Raw genomic sequence first — 27,045 nt, forward strand, 5'->3', positions numbered from 1 at the left:
TGAAATTGATCATTAACTGGTATTTTCTACCTATAAGCCTACCTAAAGAGTTGAACATGAAGTTTTGAAGAATGCAAATAAACTTTTGAAGTGCTCAAAGAAATAAAAGTTTTAGGCTCCCTGCTGGCTCTCAAATTCAAGTGATCGACACAGCAGACATGTATGATGATAATATTAAAGGGAGAAAATGGAAATCCATCTTTCAGACATTGATTACTGTGATGCTTATAAATGGTCTTTTCTTCCTTCTTTTCTGTCTTCATTTTCAAGCAGACACTGTGACTGTTCCCACGTGAGGGAAGAAAGAGCTGGGAACATGGGCAGCAAGAGTGAAACTTGCACTTACAAGGCAATGAAAAAGATAGATTGCGTGCGAATCACTCTGTCTGTAGGGTTCTGAACGTAATGAGTGGAATATCAATCTACTTTTATAATGGCAAAAGAACGTTTTTGTGGCAGCCAGTGTTTTGAGCCAATAGGAAAATTAGCTATTTTCTAGTGAAAACTATTCTATAATTATACTCAACATAAAATAGTAAATCTTGTAGGAGTGACCATTCTAATGGTAATGTTAATCAAAATAGTGTCACTATTTGTCTTCTTTGGGCTGTAGAAGTGATTATTAGTTATTTGTTTCATTTATTTTTCTTCACTGAGTTATTTTTTTATGAATCATAGGCTTTAAGATGCTTTCTGATGGGAACTATATCTGTTATTGGACTATCAAATGCAGGTATCAAAAAGCATCATATTATGCAAAGCAGGTTCTGAACTAATAACTTTGACTTCTCTCTCAATAATTATTAAAAAATTAAACCAATACCCAACCGTGCAGTTTTGCAAATATGAAACATGCTAATACATAGGACCCACATTTAAATGACACCAACCAAATCTGATCATTGCACTTCACTTGTTATTAGGGACCTTTTAGATTCCTGTTCAACAAACTATAAGAATGTAAGACTTGACACAATCTTCTGGTTATTATATCTAGTTTTAAAAATTATTTTCATTGGCTGAAGAGAACTGGTTTCTGTCTTTAAAAAAAGTATTCTGCTTTATTAAATAATGTGTAAAAGAAAATTATTTTCACTTCTGTGTTATCTGTATCAGAAAACAAGTTGAAGAATTTCTGTGCTTTGTTTTGGAACACAAATTCATGTCTTTGTTAAGTTTTTTACAATACGCTAATAGATAGTGAATGTATTTATATCCAAAGAGGTAAACTGCAAGGCTGGCACAAAATTATGTGATGTTCTGTCTTTGCAAAATAGAAAGCGATGGATTTGAGAGCTGTTTAATAATTCTTTCAGCTTTATAAAATTAGAAAAGTTTTGAGAAAAAGTGATAACTCTAAGAGAAATGATTAAAAAATTGCATTATGGTATGGTCAACCATTTAGATTAGTATAGAAAGCACTTATGAAAGACATTTGTATATCTTGGCAAATGATCAAAAGGTGAAATATAAGTTCATAAGTTAACATATACAATTAAAAATCTTTCTAAAATAATACATTATTGCTTTACCAAAGTGGGATGTGTGTGTATGAATCTCAATTTTATTTTTTAATATTACCTATACATTATATCAACTAAAATATGTATAAAATTATTTTAGGCTTCAATTCTGGAATCAGTTAAAATTGTGAGCATCCCATGTAGTCACTGGAGCTATTCAAACCTGCTCAACTTTATTACTGTCAGTTTCTCCTGTGCTTGTGAAAGATTTAACCATTGATTATTAATGAGAAACATCATGGAATTTTTAAGATTTTACAGATTAAAAGAATAATAAAGCCATTTTTTTTAAATGTTTCTCGCTTTCTGTTTGGGTGAGTAAAAATGCATATATTCACAGAAAGGAAAGAAGTTGTGTTTAGGTCAGTATTTTTAAGAAGTGGAAGAAGTCTTCTAGACAACGTGAATTAGGAAAGATAGTAGGTGGGTTGATAAGCTTAAAAATTATGAAGTCAATCTTGCCAAGGCAATTTTGCGCCATCTACAATATGTGAAAATAATATCTAGCAAAGGAAGCATCTTTATCATTTGAATGAGAATACATTTTCATAATAATTGCAAAATAATTGAAATACCTTTTTCTGTAACTTCACTGTTCTTTCCCCACCTGATTTTATTTTTTTACCTTTATATCCCTACACTTCCCTTCAAAATATTGCATTAGAGAGGAAAAAAAAATAATCAGCCCTTGAGTGACATTAATGCTTTGCATAGTGAATATACACAGGGCTTTGATTATAGTAAAACTTCTTTCATGTACAAGGGTCTTTTTATGTTTTGTACAGTTTCTGAAAACAGTAATCCTTGAAAACTTGACAGTTGTTCCGACTATCATATGAATCATTATTAACTCTTTCTTTTGGCCTCAGCTTTGCTGTATCATTTTATGATGTATTTTGGCAGGAATCATTATTTGCTGTAGTAATTTATCTCTATTAAACCCAGCAGGTTTTTATCATGATTGCTAAAGTAGGTGTCAACCCAGATCATTGTATTGGTTTTAGTTTTGCTCTGCACAGAACTAACAATTTAGGATAAGCAAGTAACTGTTAGAGAGATTGCCTTCTGCATTGTTGTGTAAGATATCTGAAAGAGAAAAAGAATTTGCCTCAAACTGTGTGGATATTGCAGAGTCTGGATGCAAAGCGTATGATTCTTTAGCAGTCTGTATTCCAGCAGTTTGATTTTACTTGTCAGTGCCATGGGGTTTTTTTTGAATTATATTGCTGTAGCCCTTTTGGCTGCATCTGCTGCTAGGAACCTGCTGAAGAAATAACTTTCACGATGAAAAGGGAGGAAACAAAAGTGAAGGCCCCTGTTTGTGTATGTAATCTATAGGAATCATTGCTGAGTATGGATGGATGTGGGCATTGGGTCTTAGCAGGTTTCTGTGTGTCTGCCAACTTTTTCTTCCTTTATAGGTTCATGGACCTTTCTTCAGTCTCCGTGGAGCCTGGGGAAAAAGTGGGGGACAAGAGAGTGTAGGACATGCTGGCACAAATTAGCTGGTGGCATTTTATGTGTTGTGGGGAGGGCAATTTGGTCCTTAGAAGATACAGAGTTCTGACAGTGAAGCTGTAATTTACAGAGACACAAACTTGATAAATTGTTGTACTCATTGACAACAAAAAATGTTGAAAGAATAGGAGTAATTTTACTAGTCTTCTGTATTTCAGTGAGCTCTTCTTTCTTTTACTGATATTATGGACTGGTTGATTTGGGGTGCAATGAAGCTAATAAGAAGAGTAATGTAATGTTCTTTTGGAAAGAATTTTTTTTGTTCCTCAAAAAACATGCTTAAAAAAAAAAGGAGGAGAAGGAAAAACTGAAGCTTAAAACCAAAGCAGCAAAACCCCCCATATGTCTACATCAGTGTCTTGGTTCAATGCTACTGTGTGAAAATCTGATCATCTCACTTACCTTGCTTTGGTTTTAATAGTGGTGTGGCTCTCAGGGTATATGCAGTGGATTCATTTCCAATGAAAAAGACCGAGAGATGTGCTCCAGGATCGTACCTAATGTGTGCAGTGTGCCACACTAGAGCAAGTGCAAAGTTAAAAAACTAAACAGCAAATCAACCCATCGCTCCCCTCTCCCCCAAAAGCATGGGATTAGGTTCTAAGCACCAGGTGTTTGACTCTGTATGTGTAATCCGGTAGTAGTTGTTTGCTAATGCAGATATATCAGTTGTGTTCATTGGAAGAGTTCTGTGTTATTCGGTGATCCAAGGTCTATCTCTAATACTGCTGAATTAGTCCCAAAGGCCTTTATAATCTTTAGGAATCTTTCTCTTGTTGCTATAGAAACATAGCATCCTGAACTGTAGTTGTGATACGTGAAGCCTAATGCAACAGACTGAAACTGTCGCTCACTGGAAGTCAATAGGAGTTTTCTTATTGAATTCAACAGGAGCAGGATTTTATCTACAATCTTTAAATCCTAATCTACACAGAACTGATGTAAATGAAAAATGTTTCATCTTAACTTTGCTCGATGAGAATTCACTGACCATTGTACTGTAGAAGTTATAAAACATCAGGTTTGTATTTGAAGATGTCAGCTTTGAAGGATGTAGGGAATTAACTTGTCTCCCAGCATATATCAGTTTTTTACCTCCTTATATTGCATGTATCTGTTAAGTAATGATCGTTGCTAAGTAATGATCAGTGATAAGAGGATTTCTCAGTGTGGCCTCTAGATGGCACAGTCATTTGGACATCCTGTGCATTCATATGATGTCAAATGGATGCCTGCATAGAAAAGAGCCTCTAGAGAAATGAGATCCTTTACTGTAAGAAAAAAATAAAAGAAAATAAAAATCTGGTGTTTCCTCTTGTTTTGTTGAAAGAAATTACAGATGTAACAAAACTGCCAACGTTTAAGGAACTGAAAAATACATGAATATACTAGAGATCAACCAATACAGAGTTTAACTGTCTTCTAGAGGTAGTGGGTTTTTTTATACAATATAGAAGAATTCATCATATATCTCATGTTGGAGGCTGAAATAACTATGCTGAAGAGCCAAATCAGAATTCCTGTGATAGGTGAATCGCTCTGCCATGTGCAAATGCCTGCTTTGTCCAAGTTTTTCTTCCACTGTGTTCTTTACTTCTGAACCTGTAGTTATAATCTTCCCTCTCTGGACCACTTTGATCAATCAATTTTTACAGTGCACAAAGGCTCTGTAAGTAGGATACATGCTACCTAAAAGTACAAAAATATTTCTTGTCAAATAGACACAATATATAGCTAGGACTAATTTGCTGTCAGACTAAACGTGAAGATGCTCTCCGCCTCTTGCAAGATACCCAATGAGTCCTTGCTGGCCAGACAGTTCAATCAAGTGTAAGTGTTGACTGCCATTGCTCCTTGAAATGGGCTGATCCTCAGCGTTGTTTAAACTGAGGATCAGTTTAAACTTCTGACTCTGTTTTTTCCTTTTATGATTTTATAACTTTTAATACTTGTGCCTTGTTTTCCCCCCACCCCTGACTGACCTTGTCTCAACAATCTTAGTTCTGTCTGCAGTTTTACCTTTCTTATATTGCATGGTTCCACTCTACATAATTTCTCATCGCTCTTTCTCACAATTTAGTAGTCTACTCAGAAGTTTGAGCCAAAGTTATTCAGCCATGCCATATCAAAACCTCAGTCCTTAGGAGGAAAGCTAGGCAGTTAGCTGTGAGTTAACTCCGTGAAATATGTGCCATTCTTCCTTTCTGATGTTCTGAACTGCAGATACTGATGGAGTGATGGAGTGTGCTTTGGTGCTCCATTGACCTGCATGTCCAGATTTCCTTCTTAGAGACAATGAGAAGATGGTTTATGCTCAACTCTCACCCTTAGTGGGTGAATCTAAAGTTTTGACAGCTTCTGTGGCTCGGGAAATTACTTAAATCTGTGGCTTTCTTATTAAAACAAACAAAACCCCTTGGACTCTGCTGTCTCCTGACCTGATTATCCACTAAGTAGTTCAGTATGTATTCTGAAGCGATAAAAATAAGGATGAAGGATGTCTCCAGTATCACTAGGTGAGAATATGGTTTTGATCTTACGCAGATTTCAAGGAATTCAACATTTCTGGTGTTGAAATACAACATCTATAATACTGATATTCTATGGGAAAATGCAGTCTTGTTCCTTATCTTCAACAATACTTTATAACCGTTCATACAAACAAACAAACAAACAAATTTGTTTGTTGTGTTCAAAGCGTGAAGTGTTCAAAATGGTAAATACTCATTTGTTTAATAGTCTCATAATTGAGATACTGTTTGTGCTCATGTACCTCACTTGTTTTTACTGATGTAATGTTATGTATCTGCTAGTTTAAACAGAGAATGTAAGAGTTATTACAGATATTAAGGGTCAACTTACGTCTCTATCTTTACAAAGGTTTGAGTGCAGTGACAGAATTTTCTGTGACAGAAAATAGTCTGTGATATGCATGAATGCTTTCCACATCTCCAGTATTTGCCAAGCAAAATCTGCTTCAGATATGTGTATGTGACCATTTCTAGTTAAATATATAGGGAATGCATGTAACTATGTCAGATCATTTCATAGGAACACAGTAGGCATATCCATAAATAATGCTGAACTTTAGTGGAAATTTATTATATTTCTGACTTTACAATATATATAAATGCGTGTTTTAGATAATGTGTAGATAATAACGGACAAATCATGGTCTCTAGAACTGGGACGCCAGAGAGTGCTATCTCTAGTCTGGGGTCTATGCTGGAAGAAGTGAAAGACAGGAGGAGTGCAAAGAATGCGCTCATTTTTGCCATCTAGATTTTACTAATTTTCCTAGGGTGTTTGGGAATAGTGCCAGCTGGGAAGGAAGAGAATTTATATTTATGGAGGTGAGAGAAAAGGATTCTGATGCAGTTACTTGCTATCTCTTCTAGTACAACCATGTTCTTAATCCTTTAACAAGTCCATATTCTGTCATTGTCTCTAGACAATATTTGAACATCCTTTTTCTGTCTTTGGTCTTTAACTAAAACAAAAGTTTTTAATCAGAACTTTTTAAGGAATAGCTACGACTGGGAGGGAGGACTCCGAGATGTTGAGCTCAGAAGAGCTACTGGCTGTTACAATTTGGAAAGAATATTTGGAACCTTTTCTACAGAGGTCAACTTTTCCTTCAGATTTCAATAGAGTTCTCTTACCATGGACTAGCTTTTTTAACACCACATATACATAATTGACTACCATCTGGAAGTTGGGGGCCTTGGTAAAACCATCTCTGATAACTTTTTTTTAAGTCTAAGACTCTAAGCCAGGTTTCCTTTCCCTTTTTTGCCCATTATCTGCCAATTACCTACGCTAAGTCTCTTTTTTTTCTTCATTTAGGTAATTTGGATTTTCTTTATAATTTTTTTGTAGCTGTATGTCTCCTAAAGATGTGACCAACCATGTAGCAGTTCTGATCAGAAAACTATGAGAACATGTAATGATTTTGACTCAAGCTTTTTTTAATGTTGTTCCTTCTTTGTAAGTTATATTTTAAGTGTGTTAGAAAAATGTGCTAATCAATGCTTAACTAAGTAAATTACAAGTGCAGCAATTTGAGAGGTCCTAAGAAAAACCTTCAGTCTACTTTGTGCTGATAACCTTTTTAAAAAAAAAAAAATCATACAGTACTGATATCTCTAATAGGCACTTTTTATATTTTAACACCTTGAATCTTCACCACCTCCCTCCCCTGGTGATTTACATAGTAATTTCTAACAAATTACTCCTTGAAATGCTGGTATCATTTGCCAACCTAATGGAAGAGAAGGTTGGTGTGAGCACTGCATTCAGCTGTTCGTATATTAGGCTCCCTTTCACCTCTCAAGCAACTCCAGATAAGTTAAATAATGAGAAGACTAATTTCTGTGTTGCTGTGCATTCTTTGCTTTTCTGTCTCATTAAAATGCTATACTAGCTAACTTCACTCAATCAAAATGAAGCAAATACTGTTCCAAGAAATTTCAACAGCATTACCTAAAACTGTTTTTTTAAAATACATAAGGCTGTTTTGTTTAGATTTTAGTTTATTATATAGACATTTAGAATAAAATACTGGTTTCTTTGCTTGGCAAAAGTAGGCAGAATGGTACTGAAAATAATGGAGCTGTATGACAACAGGGCAAGAAACTACCTTAAAGTGTAAACTTATCTTTTTAATAATAAATGTAGGTGGAAGGATGTAGTAAGAATTTGTATCTTTAACATATCTACTTGTTTTCCTTCTCTGGTGCAAATGAGTAAATAGCATTTTCTTTTTAAATGCACAGAAAGAAATATTCTTCTAAATTCTGAAATAATATTGAGTGTGTATGCTTAGTGATCCTGACAAAAATGATAAATCATACATAATTTTCTAATCTAATGTCTTGGGTGCAGATGCTGGGGAAAAACAATAGCTGAATTTATATAATCTCACATGCACCTGCTAAGCATTATGACAGTCCATCAATAAATACAAACATCTTGCCAACCCTGTTACTTTAAAGTTGCTAAAATGTATTGTATTTTGATTCTCATATTAACTTTATTAACCTTTGCACTTCATTTGTCTCAGATTCGTTCAATTATTGTTAGTTTCTTAAGACAGATTTTTCTTGTATTTGTTAGGAATAGTGCAAAATGATGAAACAAGTCAAAATAATACAAACATACACACACAGAGACTGGCAATAATGTCTTGGTTTCTTTTGACATTTGAAAGAAACATCTCAACAATATATTGACAGCTATAGTTTTCTTCCAGGATGCTTCCACATGAAAAGGGAACTTTAAAGGAAATCCAGTCAACTCTAATGAAAGCAAATTAGATTTTGCAATACAAGTGTTTTTTCTGATTATGTTAATCTGACACAGCCTGATTGTGTCCCCCAAAGGCCATGGCAAAACATAATCAGGCAGTTTCTAAATTGGAATAATTCTAAAATCTCTAAAAAGTGTAACTGTAGTTATCAGAGAAGAGTTACAGGAGTTCTTTGAAAGATTAGATTTTTAGTAACTCAGATTTGTTTCTGTCAGTCTGTATTTGAAGACCTGTATTTGAAGATTCTCAAATCTACCTATAAAATAATTGTTTTTTTTCAAGTGAATTGGGCACTCGTGTTTTATAGATATCATTAAATAAGTCACATTGCTGACGAGTTGCTTGCAGCTAAATTTCCAGTGAGTTACATTAAGCATTCTCAAAGTATTTGCAGGCACGATCACTGTGTATACAGAAAGGTAAGTTTATGTATGCAAACAGGTACATAGGCTAGAGTAATTGGGCAGATTGGCTAATTATGTTTCTAGGCATGCAGTTGCATATGCAGTCTAAAAGCATATGCACAATTTGGTGTATGCAAATTAATGCAATCGCAAGTGTTGCTGGTAAATTAAACCCATATATTTAATTTTACCCTTCGGGTGTCAACAATGTCAGATAAGGTGGAGCTTGTGTATTCAGTAATAGTTATTTTATTACTAGACGGATCCCAAAGCCCTTTTCAGGAAATTTAGAAGTATAAAAATTGTCAGTGGAAGAGGTTGATTTTTATGTGGCATCATACATTCATTGTGGCAAAATACTGACAAACGCAAGAACATTTATAGTGACTGCAGTAGAATCACAAAATTAAATGGCAGAATTTTAGTAACTGCAAGTTGCAGTGATCTGGGTTTTCTTCTTGCATGTTGAATCGAAAAATAATAAATACAAAAGTGAAAAAGAAGAGTGATTTCTTATAGCAAAGTAACTGATTTCTTTGTTTACTATTTCTTTTCCTCTTAACATTTTAAAACGTAACATTACATTGCTTTATCTGCTGTCTCAAGTAAATGGTAACAAATTATTTATATTGTAGTTAAGCAGTCTTTATCTTACTTCATGACATTGTGGACATACACCAATGATCTTAATTCAAGATGATGTATATCATCACAGTAGTTTCTCAGTTATTTCCATGTCAATAGTTTGTATGTATGCTCATTGCCTAGCTGTAAAAAAAATAAGCACGACACCTGGTAACAAGGAAATAGTCAACAGGAACAAATCTAATGCAATGAAATAATGGTGAAAGGAAATGTTTGAGTACCAAAGTAAAAGGCGTTATAAATATATTTTATGAAATGCATGTATGTACCATAACTAGTATTAAAAATGTTTTTAATTGACTTTTCATATTTTCCTGTCATCTTGGTGACTGACAATCAAAAAATAGCTCTTTGGCAGCTATGATAATACAGAATCTAGTTTCTGCATCATTGTACTAAAGCTTCTGAACAGATGTCTATCCACAGCATTTCCATGACCAGGTATCTCTGGATTGATACCTTCAAAGTATCATTATTTATAATTTGTCTATCATTATACCTTCTATTCCAAGTTTGGAAAATACAGATATTTCTGTTTTGTAGAAAATTATCATTAGTTCTATAGAAACCAAGAGTCTGAAAAGAGTGATTTGCTGAAGGTCTCAGGTGAGTTCTGTGTATAACAGGAATCATAGAATCATAGAACAGTTTGGGTTGGAAGGGACCTTTAAAGGTCATCTAGTCCAACCCCCCCTGCCGTGGGCAGGGACATCTTCAACTAGATCAGGTTGCTCAGAGCCCTGTCCAGCCTGACCTTGAATGTTTCCAGGGATGGGGCATCCACCACCTCTCTGGGCAACCTGAGGCAGTGTTTCACCACCCTCAGCGTAAAAAATTTCTTCCTTGTATCTAGTCTAAATCTACCCCCCTTTAGTTTAAAGCCATTCCCCCTTGTCCTGTCGCAACAGGCCCTGCTAAAAAGTCTGCCGCCATCTTTCTTATAACCCCCCTTTAAGTACTGACAGGCTGCAATAAGGTCTTCCCGAAGCCTTCTCTTCTCGAGGCTGAACAACCCCAACTCTCAGCCTTTCTTCATAGGAGAGGTGTGATCTTGACTCTCTTCACCCTAAATTGAGTACCCTGGGACAGCTTGCATTTAAAAGCCTAGCAAAGCAGAGGTTATATTTTTATATATAACAAAATATATTTTATATTATATTTTTATATTAAATAATATTTCATATATTATATATTTAATTTTATAAAAATTAATATAAATATTAATATAATATTAATGCATAAATATATTGATATAAAATTTAAAATGTTTTTATTTTATATTAAAATATTTTTGTATTATAAAATATAAAATATTTTCCATTTTCTTCATAGCTCTCCGCTGGTTGTCACAGACCTGCAATTTTTATGTCCTGAGCTTGTTCTCGCGTCCACCCCTGTTGTGGTCCTTCCTGAGACACATCATTCTATTTTCCTTCCTTTAGGTGATTTTACTTACCCATTTTCCTCCATCTAAAAGGGCTTTTTTCTTTTTTTTTTCCTTCCCTCTGTCTTTTTTTGTCTTTTAACTTCATTGAGGGCATGTACAAGGGTGCAGATGTGCTAAAACCCTCTTAATAACCACTAGTCCTTTCTTTGAAATATTTTAAGCATCTACACTCAACAGCCCCTGTGTATCTCACAAATCCTGCTTCCGATTTCTGTTTTTTGCTGATATTAATGGGGTTCTCCCTGTTGATGTCTGGAACTTTTGCAATTGATTTATGCGGTGTTTTAAAGTTACTGTATCTCAGATAAACAGAAATTGCATCAGGTTGATAGTTGGGACTCTGGTCCTGTCAGTAACCTCAGGCTACTGGGCCACTTCTGGAAAATTGTGAGCTATAAAAGTAACTAGGAAGTAAGAGAAAGATGCAGCCGTCTAATTAAGCTGGAGCTTGTGTGGATGATTGGGAAACTCTTCAGTTGCGTGAGAGGAGCAGCAATACTCAGATTATTTCTATATATTATACATAAGCAAAGATACAGTTCAACTTTGCTTTTCTTTACTATAATAGAAATGAAATGGTTTGTACTTAGTCTTCAAATGATGCAACTCAGCAGAAAGGATTGTTATTTATTATTAATTAGGGTGGTATGTTTGAATCGTTTCCTTTTTTTTTTATGCTTCTTGATGGACATTAAAAACTTCCTGTATGGATATTTTACCACTCATTATGCTACATGTAATTTAAGCTATTACTGGCTTTTTCAACAGTAACTGATAATTTCTGTGTACAACATTTCAGGTCCCTGCTTAGACTATAAAAAATCTATGCAGTTCAAAATTTAGCCACAAAACATAATGTGAATGTGAACTTCTTATAACTTCCATGATTTTTCTTTTCTTCTTAAAGACCACATTTACAGCCAAAATTATGAATAGCATAAAAACATTAGCATAGCTGAGAAACGGGGTATTGGTTTTGATCATCACCAGTTTACTGCTAGGTGTGCGCTTTTAGCCTTTTACTCTGCACATCACAAAACCAGAGGATGAGGAGTTTATTTTCTCTAATTTCTTTTTTTTTTATTACACCAGACAAGTTCTTCTCAAACAGTGATTCATGACTAATTAGCAAAATAATTCTTGATTATCTGTAGGTGAACCAAGCTGAAAGAGTTCTGCTCCATTAAAGATTTGATTTGAGTTTTTTATAACTTTGAACATTTACTACTTGAGTGTGTCCTGATAAGTCATTGCTGTATTCTAAACTTAATCATTTTTAGATTCCTCATTAAGATTCCAAGCAGAAAACACAGTATAAAAATCATGTGTTATTGTTCTATTTTCTTATTTATATGGAAGTCATTAATAGATAAAGCATACTGTAGGTCAGTCTATGAATCGGGCAACTGTCATAAAACAGCTGTTTCAAGATACAATGACTGCTAAATGCTTTCATAGTTGCAAAAAGCAATTGGAAAAATTCATGAAATAAAAATTAATTCAAAGCTACAAAGCGAAAACATGTTTGTCTGAGGATGGCCATATGCCATGAATTACTGAAGGCTAGGAGAGTATTCTAAGGAAGCATCAGTAACTTATGTTAGACTTCTGGTCTGACCCAGCATAGCTTTTTTCTGCGTTAAAATGATCCATCTAGCTATATCTACCTGTTTGTATAAGCATACACATACACACTTATGCAGATCAATTCTGTGCTCCAGTGGATTACCTTTTTTTTTTCCTTTGAACTTTACATTGGGTGCTAGAATCTGAATTTTACAAAATGTAAGCTGTGAAAGGCAGTGGTCAAAGTGGGGCAAACAGTACTCTGAAGGACCACCTACCTGTTTCTATAGAAGTATTTATGGTATCATTTTGTAATACTTAAATGTTACCTCGTTAAACACCGGTATTAATACAACAGCTCCATCCATACTATTTAATAACAATAAAAAAAGTAAATACCACACAAGTCAGACATCTTTCACTGATCAATAAGTGTAACAGTCACCAAAGCATCATCTTAATCATCTTTTTTTACTAAGATGTCTTAGAAAGTGAAATAATACACAGGTATCAAGTATCACTACAGTGAGTAATGTACGAAGGTGAGCGAGTGTATACCAAAGACTGTGGCAGCTCTTTACTTAGAAGAAAACTTTATGGCTGAAATTATGTATGGCTTACTATTTGTAAAGGCTCATTAAAATACCCTGAATATGTTCTATTTTTACTACTGCTTATCAGAATTACATACTTTTTGTTTACTTACAGTATGAAAGAGGCTGGTTTAGGCCATAAACAGTGGAGGGGTGGTCCCATTTCATCAAACTGCAAGCAGTGTCCAGTAGTTTATACCAATCCTGTTTGTGGATCAGATGGTCACACATATTCTTCTCAGGTAAGAATTAAATAAAGAACTAAATTTTTCTTTCATTGTTCCCATCAATTCCAGCTCTTGGAAAATAAAGTACTGTATTGTAACACAAATCAGCATTTATTTGTTTTGACTAAAATATATATTACAGACTGCAACCTACAGCAATTCTAGTATATTGTAAGACAAAAAAGCAAAATGGTAGCAAATCCTAAGCAGCATGAAACAGTAGTACCCAAAGAAGCACAGTGTAAGAGTGCTGCACAATATAACGGAGCTCCAGGTGAAGTCTATCTGCAACAGACAGCAAGGCAGGGTTTTGAATAAGGAAAGAAGTGTTGTGTGTCCCCAGTTTAGGGTAGGATAAACATGTTAAGTCAGATTTTCCAGGTGACCACTGAGGGGATGCTTCACATTGCAAGCACCTAGGCATAGATGTAACATACCCAGATAAAAAGTGTAATAAAGTAAATAATTGTTGCATATCTTGCTTTGCAACAGAATTTTTTGTATTTTAAGACCGTAAGCAAATCTTCCTTCTGTGTTCCTGAACCCTCCTGTCTTTTCTGTCATACTTATTTGGAGATGCAATAGTAATTAAAAAATGTTACTGTCAGTGTAGCCAGTCTTTTTTGGAGAAAAGATTTTGTGCTGGTCACGCTGAAGTCCAGGAACCATGGGACTGCATTAGTACAGTGCTCAGGTGAAACTTGGGAGGTGGAGGGACTTCATAATGCTGAAAACAAATCAATTTGTTTAGCATACTCTCTTAAAACTTTCAGTAGAAGAATGTTCAGCCCATATTAACAACTGAATCCTCTCTAGGAGAAACAGACGTGTGCTCTTGATGAACCCATTTTTGTCACAAACGGCATGCAATTCAGTAGTACAAGAGGAGCTACTGTATTCTGTCATTCTGACACCATGTCCTTCCACTAACAAAATGTTTCTAAGTAGAAAATATCCAGTGCTTCAAAAGTAATATAGTAATAAAAATAATGCTGATTGTTCTAGATTAAATTGATGGAGATGCAGAAGCTCTGTGTTCATTACTTACAGAGAAAAAAATTCCATATAGCATTTTAAGCAAAATAGTTTTAGGATATTTCCTAGTATTTAACGATTCCAGAGTTAGTATTTGCTGTAATGAGTTTTCTTTTGTTTTTCTACTGCAATCACAAACTACGTCTGAATTTTACAAAAAAGGATTAGAGTTTCCAGGAGTGACTGGCTATTGGCTTGAACGCTAAGTATCCTCTCCAAGGATATTTTCTTCTTGATAAGATAAAAGCATCAGAATATGACTAGTGCTTCCTCAACCTTGACAATTTTACGCAATCCTACATCTTACATTAGAAAATGTTCTTCTTGCAAACTGATTATTTAGTTGTAGGGAACTGGTCAAGAATCTTGATTTTCCTTTAAAAAAATAATAATAATAAAAAAAATTCTAACTCTTTACACCAGGATATCTGAGGCCCTACACAGGAATTTTGGACTCTGGCTTAGCAGAAAAATAACTCCTTTCCAGTGACGATATGACTTAAAGTTTTAATTTAGGTATTTGAAAATACTCTTATTTTCATTCACAGTAATCTCCTGTCTATGATTTATCAAGAGCTTGAAATGTGCTTGCATCTTACTAGACATTAGGTGATACTGTCATTTAGCATGGCTTTTGCTGTGCCATGTGAAGGTTCAGTCAGTCTTTAAGCCCCAAGCCTAGCCTGTAGATATAAAACAGACAGTAGTGTCTACGATTTTGCAATTTAAGTAGACAAGGTAGATAATTTGATACAGGTAATACTGAATGAGCAATTTTATTTTTTTTAAATACTGTATACTTTATCCATTACAGTCTCTCCCTAAATTCTTCCTAATGTAATATAAACATCACAGCCAGTTTTAACCTCATTACTTATTTCCTATAGTATCATACAGGAATGCTGTATTCTGAATAGTCCTGTAGGCGGAAGTGACCCTTATGGCCTCTCATGGTTTAGTCTGAAGTAGATGTACAGAAGACTACAAATAACGATAAGATGCAGGTATTTTTACATCAGTTCATATGTTAAAGGTGAGGGTGTGCTTCTCAGACAGAATGATGAGAAATGAGTGGGTTAAATAGATACTCTTTGTATCCATTCCAGTGCAATATCAGAGCTGAGGTCAGTGCAATAGTACATACTATCCAGCCTCTATGTCCCTTACGTACATATAATGCAGAAGTAATGTAGCATTAGAGAGCTTTTGCAGGGTTTTCCTTTTGTCTTCCACTACCTCGTAATGGTAGACTTCAAGTCTAAGTTTATGGCAGCAAAATGCTAAAAAAAAGTTAATGACCGCAGAAGATCTGTATTAGTCTATAAATATTTATTTGTATTACTTTTCGATAATGTTATGGTTTCATATTCCATGGTTCAGTTGCATCAAAATAGAGGTCCTTGCAAGGTTATTTCAGGAGCAGTCATTTTAAAAATTGACATAAAGATGAATATTTGTGTTCCTTTACTCCAGGCAAAGTTTAGTTTCATTGTGTCATCAAGGTCCAGTAGAAGTTTATATAGCAATTTTCTTGTATTTAGAATGCATTTGTCAATGACCGTGGCAAATTGTATTATACATTTTCTGAAAACAAGTCAGTAAATAGTAATAGTATTGTAGAACACAGCCAGGCAGCTGGCAGTTACTGGATGGACGCTGCTTTGGGAGTATGCCCTCCCTTTTCAGGCCAAGCCCATGCAAATGTTTGTGTTAAATTATGTAACTATAGATATTTCATACATGTTTTTTGCTTTGGGGAAAAAAAGAAAAGATTATATGGTAGGTAGACAATGCAGAAAGAAAGGTTAATTTCTAAATTGAGCTCATCCAGAGTCAGGTAACATCCTTATGTTTTGTTTCCCATTCATTTTAGCAGGCCAGGTTAGTTTTACTGTGTTCTCAGCCCACAATTAGTCACATGCAGTCAGTGTAAAGGAAAAGTAGCAGGTGTAAGATAATCATTATTAGCATTACAATAATGTTGAAATAAAAATATTATGTGCTAAAATGTTGAGTAATCAAAGTGAACATTAATTATTATGTGAGAAGAAATTCAGTATAAAGACATCCTGCCGTTTCCTTACCAGGGTGGTGTTAGAAACAATTTTTAGTTAATAGTCTTTAAATAATACTGCAAGCGTTTTACACTTCATTAGTGTAGTTTTACCTTCTGCATTTCTCTAAACTTTGGCACTTGAAAGTGCATTATTGATTTTAACTCTAGGAATTCTCAAGCAGTGCTGTAGCATAGGGCTTTGGTACCCCTAAGTATTTGGCACCCCATTTATTTGCCAGGGAAAATGCAGTCACTGCTGCCAGGACAGCTTTTGCAGCCTGTTTCTAGCTTCATCTTTTCTGGGATTAATAGGGAAATAAAAGGACATGGAGTGCAGCTCCAATGCGGTGTTTTGAGGCAGCAACCTACCTTCTGCCATTATTTTACCCAGGGATGCAACTCAGTGCTCTCCAGCATGCATACAGTAAAGCCGGTGTAACTGGATGAGATGATGATGCTCGGGTTTGAATGCTTCTGTTGGAACAATTCTCCCATATTGTACTGTATTATAACTAGGCCTTCTGAAAAGTGGCCACTAGGAAAAAAAAATACGGTCACACATCAGATGAATTGTATTTTGAGTGGTTTTTGCATATTTTAATTACAGCTCTGGTATAATAGGCTGAAGATTCCTCCCTTAGGTTGAACATGGTCAACAAGTAGACCCACTACTAACAAAATCTAACCTTAAATAAGATCAATGAGCAATATTTTGAGTATTTTGAAAGAAAACCACCACAGAAATAAATTAATCCTTAGAATATGCCCATTGCTCCATGATTTTATTCCAGGATCATCTTGGCAGTAAGTCCTAGATCAGTTTTATTGTTAGCAACAATTTGCTTAAGCTGGTTTCATATTGACAGTGAATTTTTTATGAAATATTTTTTCTCCTACCTATGAAAACTTCATGTGATTGATGACATCCCTATGGGCATAAATAGCAATAAAAATCATGTTTTACAAAAATAATGGGTCTAAACTAGCTTCTCGGACTAAGATGGAAAAGGTATAGAAAAGCAAACAGGTAGAAAAAAGGATATGAATTCTTGATATACTTTACAGATAGATAGGTATGTGGATTTAGATTTTTTTAATATTAAAATACTTTCTTCAGTCTCCCAAATTATGATTCCTTTCTCATTAGAAGGGTGAAAGAGAGCCAGTGGATAAAATCACACTGTGTGTGGAGGGGAGAGTTTGGTACTGGTTGCTTACTCTATCCAAATTTTGTTTATAATTTTACATTAACCTAAATGCCTAGATTTTTATTCTCAGGGCATCCCATATTTAACATTTTTCTTTTTAAAATTGTTGCTGCTTTTATTCATTTCAGGTGTTTTCTAAGACTTTTACTTAATAATCTGTATCCCTTAGCAGTGTGTTTGGTATAAGACAGCTTGTTTGGAGGAAGCATAAAAAATAAGTATCAACATTTTTAATCTTTGATGTTATTTTAAACATTGTCCTATTATAAAAGTTAAATGGATTTAAATTTATTTATTAGCTTATTGTGAGTTTTCAGGACACATGCCTGAGCTGTTGACAGTTCCTTTCTACTTCAGAAAAGATTGCGCTAAAACCATAAGTATTCAGTTTCCATAATGTCTAGGATTATTTTATTCAAATTACTCCAGATTGTTTTCTTGTGAGAGATCATGAGAGGTCAGAATGTTGAAATATCTGATCTATCTATTTTGTAATAGTAAATGAAGGTAATTTTCACAAACCTGATTCACTGTATGTCAGTCTTACTTTTTAAATTGGGCTAATCCACTATGCCTTTTGTTTTTTATCTGCATTGTTATTAAGCAATCTGCTGTAGACTTAACTGTCAGTTGAAATGTAGCCAAAAAAAATAAGGTGAAATCATTGCCTGCCATCCTTAGTAATAAAATAATATAATCTCTCTGAAATATTTGACAGCATGCTGGTCCATATTCTTGCAGCTGGAAGAAGTAGCTTCTTTCAGGTGCTCTGCCAGCACCAGAAAGTAGGATACTTTCAATTTGTTTTTCTAATAAAAGTAGGTTTTGTCAAAAGGGGCCTCTCAAAATTAAGATTTGTGTCTCTGTCCAGTTCCCAAGCAAGACCCAGCCAAAATCACCCTGTTCAAGTGGGTAACTTTAAAGCCTTCTACAGACCAAACCTACATTGGACTGTTACAGTGAAGGACTTGTGGCTGAGGTACATTGGCAAATAAAACAAAGTTGTTGGCAAATGAAAAAAACCCAAACAAACCATGACCAGCCCTGCTCCCGTCCCACTCTCTCCCCCTGCCAAAAAAAACCCCAAACAAAACCCCCCAAACAAACCTTTCTTGAATGAGAATGACCAGTAGTCAGTGAGATAAAATGTGTCTTGATTGATCGATCCATGGAGTATACTTTATCAGGATAAACTGGTCTTCACAGAAATACTGGAAACTCCTTGTTTATTGTTTAGATGCTTAAAAAAGGCTAATAATAAAAAATCAGGAAATGAGATTGTCTGCTTTTCCAGCTTCCACGATCAATGGGTTTTGCCAGTAAAGCCTGAAATTTTATCTGGAACCTTCAAATTGATAGGATGTGGTATTCAAAAAAAGACAGAGAAACATCAGAAGGGTGACTCGCTTTACTTAATCCAGTTTTCCAAATAGGCTGATGTACTAAAAATTCCAAATTATATATAACTGATCTCTTTTTATCAACTGCATTCAAAATAAATAGCTGCTAAAGCTGTAGAGAATGGAGGTGGTAGCTTAGATGACAAATTACTTCATAGAACCTTCAATATTTTGAAATTCTGAGCAGCTCAGTATTTCTTAGACTAGGGTGACATATTTATACTAACAAGAATTGAATTTGGTTCTGTTTTTTCATTTCCAGAATACTATGTTTGTTTAATATAAAATTATATATTGGATTTACATTAAAATTTGCATAAACTCATTACTTCAATAAAAATTAAAAAATGCTACATTATGGACTGGAAAGCATTTTCTTAAGCCTTCATCTATGTAATGCCTTTACATTGTTTTTTAAAATAGTATTAAGTTTTCTCTAGATTAGAAACAATCTAGGCTGGAAGGACAAACCAATAAAACAATAGGACAAATAGGGGAAAGTGAAACAAGTGTCAGTGTTTATTAAATGTCTCTCGTATCACAGCAGCAGTATACTGATACAAAATAATGAATGTAGAAAGAACTCAGATTCAGAACCTATTCATGAAAATCTAAATTTGTATGTTAACTGTCAAACAGGACAGCCAGTAAAATAAGAAAAAGTCAAATTACTTCAAGTGAAGTTGAGAAGACAGTTAAAGATTCAGATTTCTTAAACTGTTAGGTTGCATTAGAGACATCCACACTTATCTGGGGATTAAAGAACAGTCTTGCTCTGAATGGTAGCTTTAACCAGCAGAAGTTAATCTTTTGAATATAGTATTCAAAATGTTGTAACTAGAATTACAGCTAAAATAATCAGAATCATTTTGTCACAAGAATTCTTTTCCAGGAGAATGTATCAACACTGTATGCAGGCAGAAATGCATAGGGGCTGAACACAGGAGCTGCCACTGGCATAGTTATGCTTGTGGAGTGATGGTGGGGAGCAGAAAACAGTTCTGAAAAGAAACCAATAGAAAGATGGATCTGGAACATTAAGAGACAATAAGTAATGTTCTTAAGTTTGTGTAGCTGTTTGAAACATTAAGGCACCTGAGAAAACAGTGGAAAAGAGATAGTGATGAGCTGTCGGTTGCAAGAAGGGGATGAAAAGAGAAGATCGTCTCAGATTTACCAAACAGAAGCTCATTAGTGAGCATGGTTTCAGTGGAGTGGAGGATGAAGAGCGTAGTAATTGGAGAGGTAGTTAGGGTGGGATAAGAGGATTTTTATGATCTTGGAAGGCTTTTGTTTGGGCATTTTTCTTGAAAAAAATTGAAAAGAACCTTTTTATAAAGGAAGAGAGAGAGTGGTTAAAGACACTGGGCATGAAACAAGATGATGTCAGCCTAGGGAACAAATTTTGAGAGTTAGTAGCAGACAATCTATGTTAAGAATGGGATTAAAGAAGATGAGATTGGAAGGGGCAAACAGCAAACAAGAAAACTGGCTCAGGTCTTGGCCCAGTGAAAACATTTAAATATTACAGTAATAATTCTCTGAAAGAAGACTGCAAAGAGTGTGCCAGTATAGGAGATGGTATGGAAAATGCATGTAAACACTTATTAGAAAGGAAGAAGTTTAGTGGTGCATTTCTGTTCTCGTGTCTCTGACAGCTTTACATCCTACCCTAAAAAGGCCAGAAATCTAACTTAAATGCCTGGTATCTACCTTTTTTTCCCTCTGCTATTTTCTTTTAATTCTGATGCACCATTTGTTTTTACATGTGTATTTAAACCAGACATCACTTCCCAGTGCACTGAACCATGGGACCTTGTTTGTTTTTTTTTTTCCCCCCTTGAACATGTCTCCTTGTCTCCTCTTTGTCATAGTGGAATTTAAATATATGCTTCTCAAGTAGCAGTGGACCCATGGATCATTTTGTTGGTTTACAACAGCCTGTTCCATGTACCATGTGTTATGGAGAGTTATAATAAATGTATATTTGCTCTAATTTCTTTCTCTTTTTCTGAATCATTATTTTTCTTAAAAATTAATTCTACTTTTCCCTTTAAGAAGGGTTTTGGAACAACATAGATGTAGCAGACACAAAAGAAGATGTACTTAACATTACTTAGCCATTTTGGTTTTCTTTAGCAATTAACAGAACAGTAAGCATTTAAAAAGCTACAGAGCTGCAAATGAAGTAAAAATTACTAGGAAAAAGGAATTATTAAAATTAAATTTTTTTAGAACTTGCAATTAAATTTAGTAATCAGAACAAAGTGTTTAGCTTAAAAAAAATATATTCTTACACACTGTTCATGTAGGTTGCACTTAGACGTAGCAAGAAGCTGAAATACTGTGAAGTTTCAAGTAGTAACATCAGACACCATAACAGAAGTTTAGCTCTTCATTCAGAACATGACGTATGAAGACTTGGCTTTTTGTTTTCCTGATTTTAATCCATATGTGTTTGACACAGAACAGGGAAATCTTTTGTGTATTTTAGAAATTAAGTACTAACAGCAAAAAGTAGAAAGTTTTAGGCACAGTTCTGTGTGTCTCTACGCAAGATATATCTCTTTAAGTTCAAGAAAAGATACATGTAATCTCGGGAAAAACAGCCATACTTTGGAATATTAACTCCCACTTGCCCAACAGCATGTTTCTTCCCTGACAGGATGAAAACCATTATGAACATGGAATTTCATAAACGTTTCCTTCAGTGGCAGCACATGTAGCCTTCTGTTTTGGACTGTTTAATAAATAAAATCTAGTACTTTGAGTTCAAATGAATTTTAGCATACGCTTTTAGGTGGGCGAAAAAACAGAGTAGAGAGCTGTAGAGGCAATGTGATGGTAAGAAAACTGAGAGTGCCTAGGTGTGTCTAACTTCTGATCCAAAGGGTGATTCTGTAGTGCACTGATGAAGGTTTCACTTAAATGTAAGTAACTACAGAATTTCTTTTTTTGCATTCTCTTTTTTTTTCCCCCCAGTTGACATACAGTTTAAATGTCTTAGAAACTTGGACGGAATAACCCAACATGGACTAGCTAGGTCCATGCACATTACTTTTATTACTTTCATTATTTTTCCTGTAATTGAAGGCTAATGAGCACGCCCTTTAGATGCTATTTTAGCTCACATATAACTTTATAAATATTTCAACTTAGATATAATTAGATAAATTGAACTTGTTTAATTAGTAATGCAATCAGCCAGCATGGTTTAGGAAACTGTATCACATTAAAAATACAGTGATAATGCATGTTAATAAGCAATAAGCAGATTCTTTTAACAAAATATTCCATGCTTTTACAAGCCATTTGTGTCTTCTTATAAGGCTTTATAACGTTGCCATTACTTTTATTTTACCATTGCCATTACTCAGAAATTTGCATGTCTGCTGAAAATCAGTGAAGAACTTTCTTGGCTGATTTTGAACCAAAATAGTCAGCTGTTTTTAAGATGATGGTTTAGGAGAATTGAATGTTTTTGCTCACATTTTCAATTTTTCTTTGAATATTGATTTTCAAATTTGAAGTGGGAACTTGGAATGCCAGCAATGAGGTACACCAAGGATCTCATGTACGTTCAGCATTGAGTGACATTCTGTGCATCTGTAGCTTGGATCTGCTGAAAATTATGAAGAAGTTCGAAACAAGGAGCCTGATGAAGTGCTGAAATTTGGACTATATGAGCGAGAGCTCTGAATAAGAGCCAGAATGTATAGACTTAAGTATAGGCCTGTATATGTCAGAAAGAGAAATAATTTATATTAAGCATGCTTACATTGAGCTGTTAGTGTATTTTCAAATTGCATCAGTGTTTATGATTTTGGAATAGACAAGATCAGAAGGAATAATATAGGTAGGAGTAATATGGTTATATATTTTTACCCCTTTTGTTAATAAGTTTTTTTTAAAACACTAAATATTATTTTTATATTTTTTATATTTGAAATATCTTGTTTTTTACAGAATTTATTGTCTTCAAGGAATATTGAAATATTAATTTGGATATGAGGTAATATATTACGTTATTTTACACAAAAAATGACTAGTAGCATTATTATTAATACTTTTTAATTTACTGGAAATAGTATGTTTCAAGTAGGGATATCATAGGGTTTTGTCATTTAGCATTAATTATGCTTTATGTTCTCATTTGATGGTATAAAATATTAGTTTACCTGTTTGCAAAATGTATGGAATAAGATGGTGAGGTATATATTTACCAAACCGAGTTGGTGCCTAAAAATTCAGATGGCTGATCTAAAAAGCAGATAGGTCCTTAGAAGCATTTTCAGAAGCTCCTAAGCAGCATGTGTCTCTAAAAGCCTCTAAGTGTTAAAGCAAAGACAGGTTGGTGCCTAATTTAAATAATCCCAGTAGTCATCTTTCTGCATGTTTCTGTGACTTAATATGTTTTCTAGGGTGTCCGAAAAAGATTCAATAGCTAGTTGACCTGATTTCAGGCTTTTCTTTTTATGCCTTTGCACTGCAGAGTGCTGAAGAAGACAGGCAAGAGCTGTAGAGGTGAACAGTAAGGGAACTGTGCATACAGATTTTCATTTTGTCATGTAAATTGCTTTCTCTAGTTCATAGCTTTATAAACAATGTATCATCAGTTCTCTTTCAACCACAAAAGATTTTCTTTGCTCAGGGTCGTGGTTCAATAGGCACGTTCCTTTTGTTCTCTGGTCAAAATGCTGGTTGCGTGTCTTTAAGGTTAGTATTTTTTAAATGTTATTTTCATTTTAAATAGTAATACTTGTTTGCTGAAAAGCTTTTTACCCAAATTCCTATTGTTTGGGTAGGTAATACACATGATTAACAGGTTGCTGACAGGACAAAAAGGCATCCATAGATCTGGATGACACTTCATAGATAAAGTTGCACATTAATTTTTATTTTCTAAAGCTTGAATTAGTTGAAAATGTGGTATCTTGGCATTACGTCTAGCTGGTTTTAGTTAAAAATTCTACATTGCAACTGCTTGTGCCTTCTTGGCTGCTTTTTGTAAAGAACTGTAAAATGGCATAATAATTTCAAAATTAGGTTTACCACATTAACGTCACTAACTCTGGCCATGTTTTCACCTCCATTTTAAGCCAACCTAAAGTGACACCGCTGCACAAAGAAGCAGTACCAGCCATTGCCTGGAACTGGCCCCTTGTGTCAAGCGGTCCTTTACCTCTTTTCCATGTTCCATATCAAGTAATGCTCCGTGTTGAACTGGACCTGGAACATAACCTGATCAATACTCACTCTCCCCACGCCGCCCCCATGACTGGTGACAGGAATCACCAACCCAGTAAAGCAAATTGTAGTTTCTTACATATTTTACTTTAGGAGACTCAAATCTGAGGCCATAATTTCACATAGCAATTTGCACAAAATATAGTAAAAGCAAAATTTTGAGCAGGGGAATGTATGTAAGCTTTGTGAAATGGGGATAAAGTGAGAAAATGGGGAATGTGGATAAGCAAAATAGCATGAAATGAAGTTGAAAGCACACAGTACTGAGTACTGGTAATCAGAGGTTATCTGTTCAACTGTCAGAGGTACCAGGTTCTAAAAATGGGGAGAAAACCGAGATCTGTATTGATGCATGAATGTGGAGTTCTACAGGAGAGATTTCTACCAGTAAGACACATGGTGATACTGGAAGAAATATTTAACACTCCATTCTCTTTTTCAGCATCTATCTTTGTGGGACTCTAGCAAAGAGCTCTTTTCTCAGAGATCCTGTTGATTGCATCATAGAAAAATCTCCTAACCACCCATTGCTGGTCATCTAGAAAACAGGCAGAGAAGGAAGAACTGTGAGCTTTTTTGGTAGGAACATGTAAATTTGAGAGGATATTCCAAATTATTTTCTCTCAGCCATTCTATTTGTTTGTACTGTAACAACTAGGTTTCTCTGCTTGGCCTATGAACGTTCAGTTGGTAGGTAGCAGTGCAGAAGGCTGTGGTGTACAACTTGTACACCACTTGTACACTTGTCTATAGTGGTAAGATTTTGGAATTCTCCAATGCCTACTGATATCCCCAGTTTTACCTGCACTAGATCACTTATTCTCCTTTCCTGTACAGTGGAAGGTTTGATTAGAGCTGAGTGAACAAGGGGGTGGAAGAGCTGAGGAGTCAGCAGTAGGGCCTCTTATTCTCTTCTGTCTCACTGGCTAGTGTTGGAATCATTATCCGTGACCACAATTTGTAATAGTAAGAAAAAAACCCTATTAACTTTTTTCCTATATGGATGTATATATTCAAATGAAGTATTTGTAGCATATGAACTAATAATTATCAGGTCAATCTGAATTTAATTCTTCATCAGTGTATTTTTTCTTAGAATTAGATAGTATGCCCTGTTTGATTTTAAATGCACAAAAAAAATCATGGACCTCTACAGAGCTCTCATTGTTCAGATAAGGTACAACTAAAGGTGACAGTTACCTTTCAAAGATGAAACATTTTTTACAGTTGCATAAGTATTAGTTATTGGTTGTCTAAAAAGTAATTTACTAAATGCTCAGCATTAAATGTGATGGTGTTCTAGAAAGCATTTCTCTAAGTGTCATATACCTCAGCACATGAAAATTTCTAGAAGACTTTAATTCACGTTCAATTCACACTTCATCTGATACTGTGAAGTTACGTTTATATGGTAGAAAAGGGTGTGTTGACGTATCTGACCTAACTTCAATCTTTCCATATCAAGGGCTAATAGCAGTGTTGCTGTGGCTTGGAGCACATAATGGACGCAGTAGGCATTGGAGATCCAGGTGAATGCCCTGGCAGATAACATCTGCTGACTTGTATACTGTAGGGGTGTACCAGATCTGCCTCCAGCTGTCCAGTATGTATAAGGTGAAGGAAAGGAGGAATGGGAGAGAGTATCTGCAGACTGCACCTGAAGACACTTAGTGCATGAACTTCTGTTCCTTACTTGCCAGAGAAATCGCATGTATCCTCATTACTTAGCTTTAGTTAGTTTGCTTAAAAGCCACTAGATACTCCTGGCAAGACAGTACTACTGTGGAAAAACGTTACCTTGCCACTGAGGTAGTAGCATTCTCAAAAAGGGACAGAATTAAGTCTGTGAGAAAAAGCCAATTGACAAAATGCTGGGAAATGTCAAAGTTAATGTTGCACAAGCACTGTTTGTCTTTCTTTTTGGGTAGACATATAATGCAATCTTAACTTAATTCTGTTGCCTTTTCTTCCACAGGACGCTTCACTCATTTAACATACAGAATGGACATACCTCTCTTGTATCTAATCAGTAATTTGTTTTCTCTGCACTGTTCAGTACAGTCTTATGTCTTTTATTATACAGTAGCCACACAGTTAAACTAAGTTTCTCATCTGCTTTAGTATGTCTTTATTCCTGTAGATTTTGAGAAGTCTGCAAATAGTAACTAATTTACACTGTCTCACACACAGTCCCTCTGTGTGATATGAGAATGTCGTTTTACAGGTGGAAGATGGTTCTGCAGATAGATGGAAACAAAAAAATTATTCATGAGATTTGGATGTCCAATTAAAGGATTGGTTTTTTCATGTTTCACATTGCAAAGCATTTATATATTCAATTAAGTTTTGGTTTAGTTTATCTAAAAATATTTAGCATGTTCCGAAATCAGATCTGAGGTTTTCATGAGCTCAGAAGAGCACAAATACACTCAGTACGAAACAGAATTTTGCTGAAGTAAGTTATCTAAGATCAGTGGACCAGCATAAGCATTGTTTTCCTTTTCTTTCATGCAGTCTCCCTAGTTCATTCATTACGCTTCTTTCAATCTCTCCAGCAAATGAACAAGATTTATGCAAGCAATAGTCTCTTGACACTGGTTCATTCCTAGATCAGTTCTATCCTGTACTTCCTCACTGAATAAGCTTGATGCCATCTGGTCCACTCATTTTCTCAAAGCAAGATAAACTACACAGGTGTCATTCCTGACAGACTTATCTCATCCTGGTTGTAAAGACAATGACTAAGATTCAATCAACTTCTCCAACAATTTATTTTAATACTTCACTACCCTTATTATTAGAAAGTCTTCCTAGTATCTACTCTGAAACTTTTCTGCAGCAATTTAAGCCAATTATTTCTTGTAACAT

At 34.8% G+C, this 27,045-nt stretch overlaps 1 protein-coding gene across 1 annotated transcript in view; it reads left to right on the forward strand.

The window, feature by feature from the left end:
- Nucleotides 1-27,045, forward strand: part of SPOCK3 (SPARC (osteonectin), cwcv and kazal like domains proteoglycan 3) — a 233,268-nt gene that overhangs the window by 130,397 nt on the left and 75,826 nt on the right. Inside the window, exon 5 of the mRNA XM_076336559.1 lies at nucleotides 13,120-13,246. Within this exon, the coding sequence (XP_076192674.1) occupies nucleotides 13,120-13,246 (127 nt within the window). The remainder of the gene's footprint in view (nucleotides 1-13,119; nucleotides 13,247-27,045) is intronic.

This window comes from Aptenodytes patagonicus, chromosome 4 (assembly GCF_965638725.1).
Source record: "Aptenodytes patagonicus chromosome 4, bAptPat1.pri.cur, whole genome shotgun sequence".
NCBI lineage: Eukaryota > Metazoa > Chordata > Aves > Sphenisciformes > Spheniscidae > Aptenodytes > Aptenodytes patagonicus.